Source organism: Megalobrama amblycephala, linkage group LG9 (genome assembly GCF_018812025.1).
Source record: "Megalobrama amblycephala isolate DHTTF-2021 linkage group LG9, ASM1881202v1, whole genome shotgun sequence".
Taxonomy (NCBI): domain Eukaryota; kingdom Metazoa; phylum Chordata; class Actinopteri; order Cypriniformes; family Xenocyprididae; genus Megalobrama; species Megalobrama amblycephala.
Genome location: NC_063052.1, coordinates 21,870,511 through 21,886,079, shown reverse-complemented (window position 1 = coordinate 21,886,079; position 15,569 = coordinate 21,870,511). Strand labels below are relative to the sequence as shown.

The 15,569-nt window shown below is 38.6% G+C and overlaps 1 protein-coding gene across 1 annotated transcript in view; it reads left to right on the top strand.

Annotated features, from left to right (window-relative positions):
- The window catches only part of grin2da (glutamate receptor, ionotropic, N-methyl D-aspartate 2D, a), a 108,797-nt gene extending 93,841 nt beyond the window's left edge, over positions 1-14,956 (top strand). The window contains exons 12-14 of the mRNA XM_048202070.1: positions 4,803-4,990; positions 6,332-6,564; positions 8,015-14,956. Of these exons, the coding sequence (XP_048058027.1) occupies positions 4,803-4,990; positions 6,332-6,564; positions 8,015-11,041 (3,448 nt within the window). The 3' untranslated portion in view covers positions 11,042-14,956. The remainder of the gene's footprint in view (positions 1-4,802; positions 4,991-6,331; positions 6,565-8,014) is intronic.
- The last annotated feature ends 613 nt before the right edge of the window (positions 14,957-15,569 follow it).

Sequence of the window (15,569 nt, the reverse complement as noted above, 5' to 3'; positions counted from 1 at the left end):
AACAGGAAACAGGCAGGATCAATAACAGACAGGCAGACAGGATACAAATGCTCAGAATTGTCACAGGAGTAAACAAGATTGGTGATTGGTGTGGAGTGTGCATGTGACTGGCAGGGAGGATTATGGGAATTGGAGTCCGGAATGAACGGAAACGTGACAATATTAAAGGTGCAATATGTCGTTTTTTTAATAGGTTGCCTATTCAAAACAAAGGTGTAGCTTGATGACGCCAAGTTTGAGCAAGGAATCTTGGGACATGTGGCCTTCATCTCACAGCCGGTGGAAAAGAATTGGGATAGGACTCAGGCAGAAATCATGTTCATGGATGAGATTATTAACGTTACGGTAGTATGAAGCGTAGTCTGTGCGTTCGCTCCGTGGGTGCTGTGAGACACTTTTTGGACACTGCAGTAAGATAGATCGATTTTAGAATACCATATTAAATGCTGGATGGGCTGTGTTGATAAACGGCATGCAATTAATTTTAAAACATATTGCATGATGGAGAAAATTCTGTATTGCTGTTACTAAAAATAAAGCTGCATCTGATTATGCTATGTTATCTACTTGACAAAATAGTGTTTTTCTCTGAGGCATGGTAAAGCATGGTACTCGCAAAAAATCAAGAAAATTAGATTTAAACAATAAGACTAAACGTGTTGAACTAGCTATATAACAACGATTAGTATTCTGTCTGTAAATACATTTGGGATACTTTAAGTACTCAACTGAACAAAATATATAACACTGGCCCAGTGGTTTATGGATATTTTACTGCAAGAATCTTATATATTGCAGCTTTAAAATAGAAAACAGTTATTTTAAATTTTAGTATTTTATAGTGAGCATAAGAAATTTCTTTCAAAAACATTTAAAAACCCCACACAGTAGTGTGTATTTCATTTAATGTATTTTTGGTTGTTATAAATGTAATAGTTTATACAAAATTTCAAGTTAAAATCTTCAAAAAATCATGTTATGGTAGCTATTTAAAACATTTTGTCTAGTTTGTTTTGGAGCATTTAGTTAATAGCGTCAATGTACAGTAGTTCTCCACTTTTTATTAGAGCTTTTTGTTACATAACTACTTTTTTAAAGTTAAGAGCTCTTTCCAAGCACTGATGCATAATGATGATCATTTTCTGCTTTGCAAGCACTGATACTTCCTTCAGGAAATGTGAATCTAGCAGGTAGTGTCATTACCTTTTAGATTTATATAAACAATAACACCCGCTTGATAGTAGTCTCAACCTCAGACGTCACGCCCACGGACTGTTAGTTGAACATCTGATGCATATTACACACAAAATTGGAAACACTTCAGGAGTTTCAAAGCTGTCATCTGATTGGTTGAACCTGTTGTGATGCCAAACCCCCTCATGGAAGAAGAAAATTGTTGTGTTTACAGTTGTGACAATAGCTTTTCAGGGTCAACTAAATGCTGGATTTTGAAAAGTATGTAAAGTTCGCAGAATAGACTTTTTAAAATAAGTCCAAGAATTGTATACGCAGGTCTGTTATTGTAGGGACAACAATGTGCATTTTAATGCCTGCTAAACATGATGCTGAACAAAACAAACTGTTATTGGTTGCTTTACATGTCAATAAGATGGCCTCTGAGTGGTCCTTGGCCAGTGAAAGCTGCTATAAAGTTCAGACCTTCTGTCCTTACTCTGAAGGTCTGGCTACAAGAGACTACCTTTATAGTAGCAGAATGTGTTTTATTATTGTCATATTGAGAGTGTGTAGAGGCATTGGTGTTATTACAATTGTTCAGTCAAATGTAGAGTTTTCCTATGATGGTGCTTTAATGTGTCAAGTCAGTTGACACCACTTTGCATGATGTTAGTTAGGAAACAAAACTTTTCAAAATGCTTTGCCAGACTTTGTTATACAAAGAACATTTGACATCATTAGATTTTCATCTGGTTTAATCATTGAAAAAAGCAATTCTAGATTTGTGTATTATTAATTTGCTGCTCTGCATCATAAGATGCCATAGTTCCAGAATTATTAAATAGTAGTGTGGTGTCGCTAACACTACTTCACTGCCCTCGGATCTATCTGCATGAGTGTGTGTGTGTATGTGTGTGTCTATGGCCGCCTTTAATGTTCCTGCATTATGCATACAAAGGGCATGAATATGCATCCCATCGTAAAAAAGGTTATGCTTGCAGGCTAGAATGTGAAATCATGATGTGCCACCGTTACAATTTCTCATGAAGATTTCATCTGTCGCTCATAAGTACTTGGTTTGTAAAATAGTTTCAGCCTGCAGAGTGATACTTTCGCTTTCAAGCTGCGCAATTCAAGGAAAGCCTGCTGCCCATAAGTCAACAAGCCAGGTCTTCATCTAGGTCCTAGCTGATTCTCAAAGGCACTTGTGTTTCTCAACCAGCCTACCTACTGCTTTTATGCCTTCCTATTTCAGTGTTGCACTGTGGGGCAGTATGCTGCGCTATCAAACACCTGTCTGTGTGTGTTCTATTCATTTGGTTTCACTCTTACTGAAATGTGTGACTCATTTTCCCCCAAGGGCTCTGTTTTGTTGGATGCAACACTTCTGACAAAAGCTGCCACCTTGAATGCTAATGCAGCGTTCGTTGGTCTTAGAGGACCAAGTTGAGCTTGTTAATAACCTCAAGGTGTGCTTAGCAGGAGGTTGAAGAGTAGCCAGTAATAAGCTGTCAATTTGGGTTTTTGTTGCAGACGTTGGCATGTTACAAGGTGGGAAAAATATGATCAAAGAAAAGAGGCATACCGGTGCACCTGACTCTGATAAGGCACAATGCTTCCTTGACTTCTGAAAAGCAACTTACTTTTATGTCTTTACTGTAAAAGACTCACCTGCTAAATTATTTAGCACTGTGAATATGCAGTAATAAGATTAAAGCGGATTTTAGCCTTTAAGAATGTGAGTGGTGCCTGTGCATGTAAATGTCACATTTTTTGCGTGTTTTATCATGCAGCAAGGTGAAAGTCTGATTGCTTAGAAAAGTTATTGCTCAATTGACACATGATACCAAGCATCACATTACAAACAGTTATGTAAAGAAATGTGTATTTGTGTGACACCGCACAGCCACAGCTCAGAATTTATAGAATACTTGCAGCCTGCCAATCTGGTCCCAATTTTAGGTGGTATTTTTCTACATGGGGTTTATTCGAAGACCGGTGTCTGCACAAATTAGTCCTCCTATTATGCACTGCTCATTTCAGCAAGGCGCGAAGCCAGACAATAACGCCGTTCTTCGGTGCTATTCTGCAAAGTGCTTGTGCGCATATATTATCACATTTATGGCAAAGAAACAAGACGTGTTCAGAAAACTCTTGAGGTATTTGATTATCCGCCTGTATATAAAAACAGAGTATGCATGCATGAAATAGCTGTTTACGCTAGTCTTATTTATGCTTCCCTAGTACCTTATAACCCCCGGTTTCACAAACAAGGCTTAAGCTAGTCCTAGACTAAAATGCATGTTTGGGCTGTTGTAACTGAAAGCAACTTGCACTGACAAATCTTAAAATATGTCAGTGTCATTGTTTTGTCTCAGAATGCACACCAGTAATGTGTTTTTCTAGTGAAAGTTTATAAAAGCTACTTAAATGCCTTAATTGAACTAAGGCCTAATCCTGGCTTAGGCTAAGTCCTGTCTGTGAAACCGGGCCATAATATACTTTTCTTCACGTTTTAATTTTTTAATATGTTAATACTGTATTTGTATGAAATTAAAACATTCATTGTAATTATGTTAATTGTAAAGAGAAGTGAATGATTGAGAAAAACAAAAAATGGGAAGAAAAACAAGAATTGAAATGGCTTTCAGTGCATCTGAAATTAGTATGTGATTGTCCATTTTAAACATCCTTAAGACACTTTTAAATGGAAATCATTGTAAAAGTATAATACACAGGGGTCCATGATCATTGAAAACTGTGATACTAACAAAATCCAAAAAAAGGTGTGAAAATTCCTGCAATGGATATACACTGTAATTTAAACGTATGGCTGCAGTTACTTGATCATACGATCCTTCAGAAATCAAGAAACATTTATTATGCTGCTCACTATTTTTGTGGAAACCATGGTACATTTTTGTTTTAGGATTTTTTAATGAATATAACGTTTAAAAGAATGGCATTTATTTTAAATAGTTTTTTACAATGTAAAAGTCTTTACATTCACTATTAATCAATTTAATGCAACCTTGCTGAAAAAAAATAATTTCTTTCTTTCTTAAATCAATCAATCAATCAATCAATCAATCAATCAATCAATCAATTTCTTACCCCAAACTTTTGAATGGTATAGTGGAGTTTTTTTTCTTCTAGTTATTCTCTGCTCTGAGATATTACATTGGCTTATTTTGAGTAAAATCTCAATACAGTTATCATTATTATTATTATTATTATTATTATTATTATTATTATTATTATTATTATTTAAATCCTTATACATTAATTCAGTTCATAGAAAGGTAATAGAAAAATCATGGAAATCCATTGGTCTTTAAAGGCAGTTACCAGTAGCAATACAGAGTTTGAGAGAGAATAAAAAATCCAAGTCCTAAATAGGATTTTCAGTGCTGAACAACAAATGCATGGCCTAAAACTGGGGTAGGTGCTTGATTGGCTTCACTAATTACCCGTTACAAACTATTTAGTTTAGGAATAGGATTTCCCTTAAGATCATCAGTGTTTTTGTCTTTAGATGTAACAATCAATAAAGTGATAATTAGTCTCTTAAAGTAATTTCCCCATGTCTTGTTGTTTTGTTTCCGATTTCCTTTTTCTCCCGGCAGCAAACTGGATGCATTCATATATGATGCGGCTGTCCTGAACTACATGGCCCGTAAAGACGAGGGCTGCAAAGTAATGACCATCGGCTCTGGCAAAGTGTTCGCTACAACAGGATATGGCATTGCCTTACACAAGAACTCCCGCTGGAAGCGGCCACTAGACCTTGCCCTGCTGCAGCTAGTTGGAGATGGTAAGAGAATTTCTAAATGAAATTAATACTGTAGATACACACAAGGTCCCTCATTTAACAAACTTCTTTGGTTAAGAAGTTAAATCTTGCTTTTGTTTGTTGTTTATTTGTGAAGTACAATTTTCACCCCTGACGAACAAATATTCTTAGTGTTTGGTCTACCGTAAATAGTGACTGAGCAGGATTTTTTTTTTTTTTTTTTGGAAATAAACTTTTTTAAAGCTGTTTTACACTTGTTATTGTGATACTCTGAGGTGTCTCCCTCTCTCCATCTCTCATATGCATACATTCACATGCTTTTACTTGTTTTTCTTTGAAGAGACTCTTTGATGAGGAACCTAGTGAGTTGCCCCATAATGATTAAAGACTAAATGTGAAAGGGAGCTGGAAGTCTCACTGAAATATGATAAATGAAATTAGAAAAAGTGTCACAGCAAATGAACACAATTATGAATAGCCAAAGGGTCACTTCATTAAACAGTGTGGTAGTCGAACGCCTCGATTTTTAATTTTGATGCTTTCCAATTTGGATCGGAATTCTCATTAGGGGTGATTTTTGCTTGTTTGAATAAATAAATATAATGAAAAATATTATGATTTCAGTTCTTGTGATTAAATTTCCCATTACCTAAGCCATGGTTCAGGGCCATATTGTCATGAATTGAAACACATAATTAACCTGCGGGTCAGTGCAGTTATAGTTTTATGTTTTGTTTCATATGAAAAGAGGATTTAGTCTTATCTCTTTCCCTCCTTCGGAGTGAAGGAATAATCCTCGTTATAAAGCCGACATCTAAATGCATATGTCGTTTTTTTTCCTCCTAGTAACATGCCCTTGTCATGCCTTTATTTTTTCCACAGTGACATTTTCACTCTGATAAATGCACTAATGGCTATTGTTGGGAGGTAGGCCCATCAGTCTAGAGCTTTCATCTCCAAACTACTCCGTGCCTGTCTTATCACAAGAGCCTCGAAACCAGGCCATTTCAGACCTCCATCAAAGCTGTTATTATCCTCCAGTCTCTCTTTCTCTGCCTCTCTCTTTCCTCCTCCTTGCCTTTCATGATTCTTTTCCTCTCTTTTTTCTTTTCCATTTTCACCTTTTTGTGAACACAGTGTAATAATAACCGAAGCTAAACCAAGATCTCCACTGTCTGGAGATTTGAATTAAAGACTCACTTTCCCCAACAATACTTTTAGATTCTAGTGCTCTTTTACTTTCTTAAGCCTTTTTTTCATTCTCTGCCTTCTGTCCATCTGTCTTGTACCCTGTTTGTAAGACTGCTTATTGTTCATGCTTCTTATCTCCTGTCATTGTGCACATCTTTTCGTTCGTTTCAGATGAGATTGACATGCTTGAACGACTCTGGTTGTCTGGGATCTGCCATAATGATAAAATTGAGGTGATGAGTTCCAAACTGGACATAGACAACATGGCAGGAGTCTTCTATATGCTTCTGGTTGCCATGGGCCTAAGTCTGCTGGTGTTTGCGTGGGAGCATCTTGTCTATTGGAAGCTTCGCCACTGTTTGGGCCGCTCAGGAGGACTTGACTTCCTGCTGGCTTTCAGTCGGGTGAGTGCCCCAAATAATTGCAGTAATAATATAAATATTAAGGCTGTCAATTGATTTTGTTAAAATGTAAATGCATTCAGTTAATTTCTAAGAAAAGATGACAAAATAATTTATTGTTCTTCAATTTATGTTAATGGCACTCAGAATATATATGCATTTTTTTCCCCCACCACTGACCCACAGTCCTCCGTTGGTGATTGCATTAACATTTTTATGAATGACGGTTTTCCACTAGTGGATGATGTTTCAGTTTTTGAGCTTCGATGATTATTCAATTTCATTATATAAAGGCTGCAAATGACTTTTATTAAATGTCCCATCTGGGTTTGATTTATAAATAAATAATTTGTAGGAGAATGGTTTTCTCAGTCATTTAGGCTACTGATAAATGTGTGTGTGTGTGTGTGTGTGTGTGTGTGTGTGTGTGTGTGTGTGTGTGTGTGTGTGTGTGTGTGTGAGAGGGAGAGAGAGAAACAAGAGAAACTTGTGCTGTGGATCCAAACTGTTTCGGTTAGTTCTGAAGGCTTCCCATTAGTTTTAAAAAATTACACAGAACAGATTAATTTTAATATCAAATTGAATAAATGAGTTAATGGCGCTTACATTTTTTTAAAAATGTGTTAAACGTTTAATTAATCAGATGCACTAAAAAATGTATTAATTTTATGAATATTTCTTATGAAACACTGTTGATGTCAGAGAGAAGGTGATAAAATACATTAAGAAACAATAATTGTGTCATAATAATGACTTCCAGCTCTGCAAACTAAAATTAGTAGCCAAGGAAATGTAAAAATGAACTTAAACAAAATTGTAATTGTTTGAATTTATTTTCAATTAAAAGGCAAGATTAACCTTTTTGCAATTCTTGTGCTTGCAACAAGAACAAAGACTGACACGCAGAAATCTGGCGTTAAATCCTTAGAAGGGAACTTTGCAGCACACTCCTTTAATTCCTGTCATTTCTAAAATGTGATGGCACATCCAGCATTTCCACTGCACACACAGAGGGATTTTATGAAAGCCCCTTACTTCTCTCATAGTAATGAATAACGGAGGAAGATGACAGAAGATGGATCATTTATTCATTCTGTATTATCACTTTGTGTCTTTGTTTACATTATGGAAAGAATGAGAAGAACCTTAAATCCCTTTTGCAAGCAAACAGACTTTCTTTTGAGAGAAATGTAAGGCAGTTAGATTAGATGGGACACTCAAACAGTGAGGTCAGCATTGCCATTACCTCAGAAAAACGTTAGCAGAGTTTACAGTGTGTATTCTTGCATCATCAAAGCACTGGGAGCTTTACAATTTCATTATTATGGTAATGTTTCACGTCTTTACAGAGACATTTTCCAAGCATCTAAATCTGTTTGTATGCCACCAAGGGGAATATTATGATATCCTGAACTGTTTGCTAAATAAATCTTTTGCTTGTTATCTCTTATAGGGAATGTACAGCTGCTGCAATTTTGAGGATGAAACAGCTCCTGGAGGTTCCCAAAGCACTCTCCCTCAATATCATCATGTTTCCACAGTTCCCCCTCCTCCGCCGCCTCATGTGATCTCTACAGCCGTGGCCAATCCCCCTATCACTAAGGCACAACAACAACAGCAGCAACAACAACAAAAGCAACACCACCAGCAGCCACCGGTATACAATGCTCTTCTTCCTGGCTCCCCTCCATCAGGTGGACATTCTGGAATGGCTCTAGGGCCATCGAACAGTCCCATTCTTGGAGCACCCATGCCTTGCTCTACTTTCCTACCACGCCATGATCGCCGATTAGCTGTGGTGGATCGGTGGACTCGTCCAAAGGTGGGTCCTGAGAAGCCTGGTGGTATGAGCAGTGGGATTACAGACTTAACACAATTCCAAGGCATGCCCTCTCACTGGGGTGCAGGAATAACTGGAGGGGAGGGGGGTCTGGATGAATACAAGAGATACTATGGGCCAATTGATCCAGAGGGCTTAGGGGTCTCTGCAGAGCCTCAAAACATAGGCACTCAAACTCCAAAATCTAAGCATCGAGGAACAAAATCCTCTGGAAATCCACGGTTACCTCCTAAAGGTCAAGCTTCTGGACACATACCAATTAACCCTGCTTTGCCACATCTCTCTCCACCCCATCAATCTATCTGGAGGAGAAGCAGCTTCTCAAAAAGGAAGGGCTCAGGGGGGCCACTGTACGAAAACATCCTTCCACTAGGAAGAAGAGGTGGGGGCAGATATGGAATAAGGGATGGTGGTGGAAGAAGAGGACGTCGTCCTCCTCCCCTTCCTCTGCCTATACCTGTGCCCCTTTCTTCCCCAACACAAACTCCACCCTCACCTTCTCCATCTATATGCTACACATCCACTTCTACCAGCAGCTCCAGTACCTCCAGTTCATCCTCTTCTTCAGAATCAGTCTCCCGATCCAATTCTCCCTCCTCTTCATCATCGTACACATCATCACAAAGCTTCAGATACCGGACAGATGTGCAAGACGTGTATGAGGACTATGACACTGATGAGCTTACAGAGGAATCAAGCTTGCTTTTGGGGAGGAGAAAAAGTCGTTCACGTATGTCTTCTCGATCCCTGCCCAGCAGTCCACCGCCACCACCTATACCACCCCGCAAACCTTGCGCACAGAGGGCACAGGTGAGAGACAGAGCAGGCAGTCAGCTTGCACAGCTTCAAGAGTGGTGGGCGTCATGGGGAGAGAAAGAAAAAGGTAGAAGAGCAGCTGGAGATAGAGAAGTTAAGGAGGAGAAACGGCATCACAAAGAAAGGGAAAGAGAGAGAAAGAGGAGGAAGAAGGGTAGAAAGAAAAAGAAGAGAGAAGAGCGTGAAAGAGAAAGGGAGCGTAAAAGACGTAAGGTGAAAAAGAAAAAGAAAAAAGAGGAGAAATCCAGAAGAAGGGAGAGGGAAAAGCGACCTGAACAAGAGGAAGTAGATTTGGACAGGAAAGATGTGTTCGAAAAAGGAATAGGACAGGAATATTATTCCTATCCTGCACTGAGACGGAGCTCATTCCGAAAAAAAAGTGAAAGCTCTACCAGGAGTTATGAGTGGGATGTTATCAGAGATGGAGTGAAGAGAGATAGAGATGATCAAGGAGGAGATAATGAAGAACCCAGTAGGGGAAAGGAAAGGCATCACAGAAGCCCAAAATCACTTCGCAACTCCAGGCCAAGGTCCAACAACAAACATTTTTCCACCTCAAACAAACCTTCTTCAACCGTCAAATTTTGGGGTAGTGGGAACCCAACTTCAGATTCTCCATCGTCTTTTGTACCCCTACTTCCTATCGCCTCTAAAAGACGAAAGTCTGTAGGAGCTGAAAGAGATGAGCATGGAAGAGGTGTAGAGAGTCGGCCCTTGTTGGGAAATCACTGTAGAGGTAAGCCTTGCTCGAGAGAAGGCCTGTCTTTTCAGGAATGGGAATCCGAGGAAGAAGATGAAGAGTCTGAAGTGGAAAGAAGTAGGCCAGAAGAACAGGGGAGACGGCGAGAAAGTAGAGGAATGAACTCCGAGTCTGAAAGGGACAGAGAAAAAACTGTTGAGATATACACAGATGATGAAGGTTCCTCAGGAGAGTTTGGTAAGTTTGAGAGATACTGGGAGGGTCACGAAGGTAGGGCAGTTGGAGGCATTGGAGGAGGAGGATGGTTCTTTGGCACGTACCCAGCCAGAGAAAGAGGAAACAGTATAAACAGTAGAGATGACTCCTTTTTGGGATTGGGTGGTGGAGAAAGTAGCTTGGGGTTCGGTGCAGGAGCAGGATGGAGTTCAGGAGGTTTAGGATCAAACCAGTGGCCTCCAACTCCATTGACTCCCCCACCTCCTCGAAGATACTGGTCTGTAGATAAATTACCAGTCAAAACTGAAAAGAAATCTAAAAGCAGGTCTCAAGAGAAGAGTCGAGGCCACACATCCTGTTCCTGCCAGTCACCCCATCACTCTGCCAGCACTCACTCCAAATGGAATCGGGTGACTTCTAGGAGCCAGGAGGAACTACTCCCCCACTGCCACAGTTTCAGCAGCAGCGTAAGGCCCAAACGCCAGTCATCTAAACCAGATCGGGCTCAGAGCCAGGCAAAATCTGGAAGCCAATCCAACCTCAATGCACAAAGACCACAGCGCTCAGACCGGTCCCGACAACCGCCATCCCCTCCTCAGAGTCTACCACCTTCTTTACCCTCTCCAATGGTCCCTGCACTCCCAGCACCACCCTCTTCCTCTCACCATATACATGTACCACCACCTACCTCCTCTTCCTCAGTGTCCTCCCCTTCAGTTGTCTCATCTACACCTGGTGCCCCACAGCCCTCCTCTTTGTCCTCCTCTAGTGCTAAACTCCAATACCAGAAACTGCGGTCAGTTCCCCAACCCCAAAGGTATCAATCCCCACATCTTCCCCTCAAAACCAAGAGCCTATGCTCCCGTCGAGGCTCTGCCCAATTCTCTAGTGTGGAGAGTGAGGTTTGAGCAACATAATGAAATGAGGAACATCAGCAAGTAGCCCCAGGGGCGATCAAGTCACCTGCTCATGCCACAAACTGTTAACTGTTCATAGCAGTCGAGTTGGGTTGTTTTTGCTGGCACCCTCCTCTTGCACAAAAGCTCTAATGCTCCTTAGAGACAAACCTGGATTGGGATGTCACATAATTTGTAGCCCTTTCTCTTTTCTTGTGTAAGAATGGAATACTGCCATGCTGACAAATCTTGTCGATGTTAGCGAGGCTGTTCATATGGAATTGGCTTTGCTTCTCTTACTTGGGGGCTTTAAGGTGGAGTGTCGATAATGTGGGTAAATGTGATTTTTGTTGGAGTGTTTTGCTGCTCGATGGCTCAGGAAAGATTTTTTCAAAGGGAGATTCTGAGGTCAAATACAATGCCCTAATGCCCCGCACCCATCTTTTTTTCTCTCTCTCTCTCTCTCTCTCTCTCTCTCATGCTATCAGAGCTCTGAATCATGATATAGTTGTTGTGTGTATTTGTTCAAAATATCTCAAGGGAAGCATTCTCAAAGAAAAGTAGCAATCCATTTTTCTCCTCTCAGAGCATTTTCCTTGACCTCCACCTTCCGCAAAATGACATCTAGCACTCTGTGTTGTCGTCAGTGTTTATATTTCTAGAAACAGGGTAAGTTAGCCATGACTGATCACATATTGGTTTACTGAAGCTGAATGCCAAACTTAAGTGGAGCTGATGTACAGTCCTGTTCTGTTGAAACCATTTCACAGGTCCTCATGTTTCATTCTTGTCCCTTGAGCAATACATAATTAACAACGAACAACATTCAATACATATATTTTATATTTTAAAGTTATTTTATTATATATAATATATATGTTTTGTGATCTGGTTCAAAACAGTTATGTTAAATTATTAAAAGAATACAAGCACTGTGCTGTATTACCGTTGGGCACATGCAATGTTTCAACTACCTATAATCGGTGGCAGCCCTTCCCCTCTCGACTGAATGTACATGTTGCCATGACAACACAGTGTGCTGCAACCAAGACACTTTTAAGATCGTAGCTTTCTCGGGGGAGACCTTCTCGTCTGAGCCAGTTAGGGTAGCTTTGAACGCAGATGTTGTGAGTGCCAGGATGACAGGGCTAGCTATACTGCAGCACTGTACTCGCTAACCGAGATGTCAGTGATGAAAGACACGTCATCATTCAGAGAGCGATAAGTGAAGGAGAGCACTGTTTACAGTTTAACACTGTGTTTTTACACATTTTTTTACAAGCTGCTCTGCTCTGCCATTTATTAGCTTATGACACAATATCCATACTTGCTTAAGCTTTACAATTAGCAGCAAGGATAAACTTGTCAAATGAGAGCAAAATAGAGTTGCAATTTTATGCTTTTACTAGACATATCTGTTAAAAAAAAAAAAAAAAAAAAAAAAAAAAAAGCCAGATCAAGTATTCTGTTAATTGTGAGGAAAAGACTGATTAGCAAACCAGTCAGGTAGATCTTTTGTTTATTTTTGCTTTTACCATTAGCCAAAAGCTAGCATTTTTGAAGTGATCGCTATAATTGACTGTGAATATTGCTAAGGGCAATGCGTGTTGGCAGCAGGTCTGAGTCAACTATGTTTTATTTTATTTACTCAGATTAATTTTCCTCAGATTAATGGTCAATTTTGTAATTATATTGCCTTGACAAAGCCAGCATACTGTATTGAACAAATTTTATTTTGGGTTTTTCAAAATCCCAACATTTTTCTGAACAAATCAGATGATGTTCAGGCTACAACAACCCCATCCAATAAGTGTGTGTGCCACTCAAACCAGCAACAGATAAAGGAGAAAACTATCATCTAAATCAGACTGTACTTTGCTGTTTAGTGATCAGTATCACACTGATGTGTCCGAGATGAATATATGCAGGTTATAAAATGTTTTAGGTTTCTTCTCATCATGTAAGCACATGTTACATGTTATCACTTTGAGAAAATCATTGAAAAAAAAAAGAGAGAGAATAAAAAATATTTACAGGTGACTGTACTATATACCAAACATAATGCTGAAAATAATGCTGTATGAATCATTTATGTTAAGTATGGACTAAAAAAAATCTACAGAGAGATTTGGAAATTTGAGTCTGGAAAAGTAAGAAATTTTGAAATTGAAAGATCTTAAATGATTCAAACTCAAGGATTTTTAAACTTTCAGACATGGCTTTGTCAAGCCAGCAGCAAAGGTTGACTATTTTAAGTTCGATTTGAAATATTGTATGTTGTTATTTATATATGTATGTATGTATGTATACATTTATTTAATTGCATATTTGACACAGAACCATGCACAGACCAACAGGCTAATTGTTTTTTTGTGAGTGCTTGTAACTGCATCTGAGCCATATTTAGCTTATTTGTTGTATGCTGAGCTTTTTTACAAGTAGTACTAATTAATTGGGATATATTTTGTTGTCAGTGGGGTAAACCGTAATGTCAAGAGACTATGGAGTACTAGAAACAATGGGTGATGATTATTTTACATTTTTTAAACAACAAATGACATTTGTTTGGAGAAATCTGAAGGGCAGTAAAAAATCTTGTCAATTCTGACCAGAATCATAACACTCTGCCTCACTGTCACGGATTTCAGAGTAATTCGGAGTAGTTTGACATTAACATTTAGAATATTTGGCAGCTTATGTATGTATATCCTTTTGACTCCAACTTTGTTGTGTAATATGTGTCTGGATTACTTTATATATAGATGTACCTCATATATGTGTTTGTGACGTTTAGATAGCAATAGAGAAATAGTTGTTCAGCAAAGCAGTATAGCTGAAGACAAGAGTATTGTTTTCAAACATTTCTGTTGGCAGACTTGACAATTAAGATGTGTTTCATGTATTAGCTGCAAAAAATAATTTTCCATTCCATTGTGCACATTAAATTCACTAGACCGCTTTGATAAAATATTTGAGCTGAATCAGCAAGGACCTTAAGATAATGCCTTTTTTTTTCAAATGACAATAAAATATCAGGCATATTGCACATGTTTTAGTAGGAACCACCGCCACCAAGAATCTTAAAAAGGCCTTTCTCTAGACATGTGTCTTGTTGTGTTGATAGTGTCTTTGACAGTAAATGTTTTGTTTGTTTGTTTGTTTGTTTATTTGTTTATTACTCTAAGGAGAAGTCTCTTTTTGAAGCAGCAGCATATAAATATATACATATAGGTATAAATTATATATTTCAACAAATAACATGCATATAAATATATAATGTTTATCTACTAAATTTATTCTCTTTGAATTGATCTTCTTTTGTCTCTTTGTCCTCTTTCGTCTCACAATAGCTGACATCAGAGACCAGTTTTCAACTGTGTTTTTATGAATAACATGGCCGACCATCGACCACATTGAATTTATGTTGCAAATAACCAACGGTGTGTATGTGTCACTGTGGTGAAAGTTTTGGGACGAGGTGATGAAACTTTTGAGAACAACTTTAGGCTACACACTACGATCACTATGAGCGTCCATCTTGGCGTAGTAGGTCTTAGCAGATAGATTTGACCTTGCTACGTCAAAAGTTTTGCAGTCTCCACGTCACACAGTTCTGGCTTTGAAAGCGGTATGTGTGCGCGCTCTGTCTGTGCCAAGCTGCAGTGTGTTATGCTGAAAACTCATTCAAACACATGCGATGCTGCTCTGTAATACTTTATGATAATGTAGCTGAGCAGAGCCAGTTATGTTTTATGCCACTCTGTGCCAGGACGGTAGTGCCCCCCGGTACCACTGTGTTAGGTTCTTGTGCCATACTCCTCTCAGTAGGGGAGCCTCACAGGGGGGCCACTCGCTGGGCCGCTCGACCATGGGAGACTATACTATGCTGTGCTACGAGCAGAACAGAATAAAAGACTTTTAATACAACACTGTTTGGTCTGTTTTGTTGTTTCAGCATGTGTTCAACAGAGAATGTTTGTGATTGACAGCAAAAGTGGTGAATAGTTGTTTAAGTCTTTGTTTTCTAGATTTCTGGGGAGAGAGGACTTGAAAAGAAGAGTGAAAAGCCTTTTGAAATCCCTGGTGAGGACACCTATGTTTTACCTTGATTAATGCAGAAAAATTTTAATAAGTTTTAATAGAGTTGGGAGAACTCCATATATGGAGTTCTCCTGACTCTGTCAAAAGTTTGGAAACATTACAGTCTCTTATGCTCACCAAGGCTGCATTTATTATTTTAAAATACAGTAAAAACTGCTCAAGATTTACTGCTCAGGAAAAATTTATTATTATTATTAATTTTGAAAACAGTTGTGCAGCTTAACTTTTTTGTGAAAATGATGATACTTTAAGGACTCTTTGATGAATAGAAAGTTCAATGAACAGTGCTTATATGCATTTATTAAATTTATTAAAGCATTTATTAAATTTAAATCTTTTGTAACATTACAAATGCCTTCACTGTCACTTTTGATCAATTTAATACATCCTTGATGAATAAAAGTGCTATTTTCTCCTTAATTTAACACAAATGTTTTAT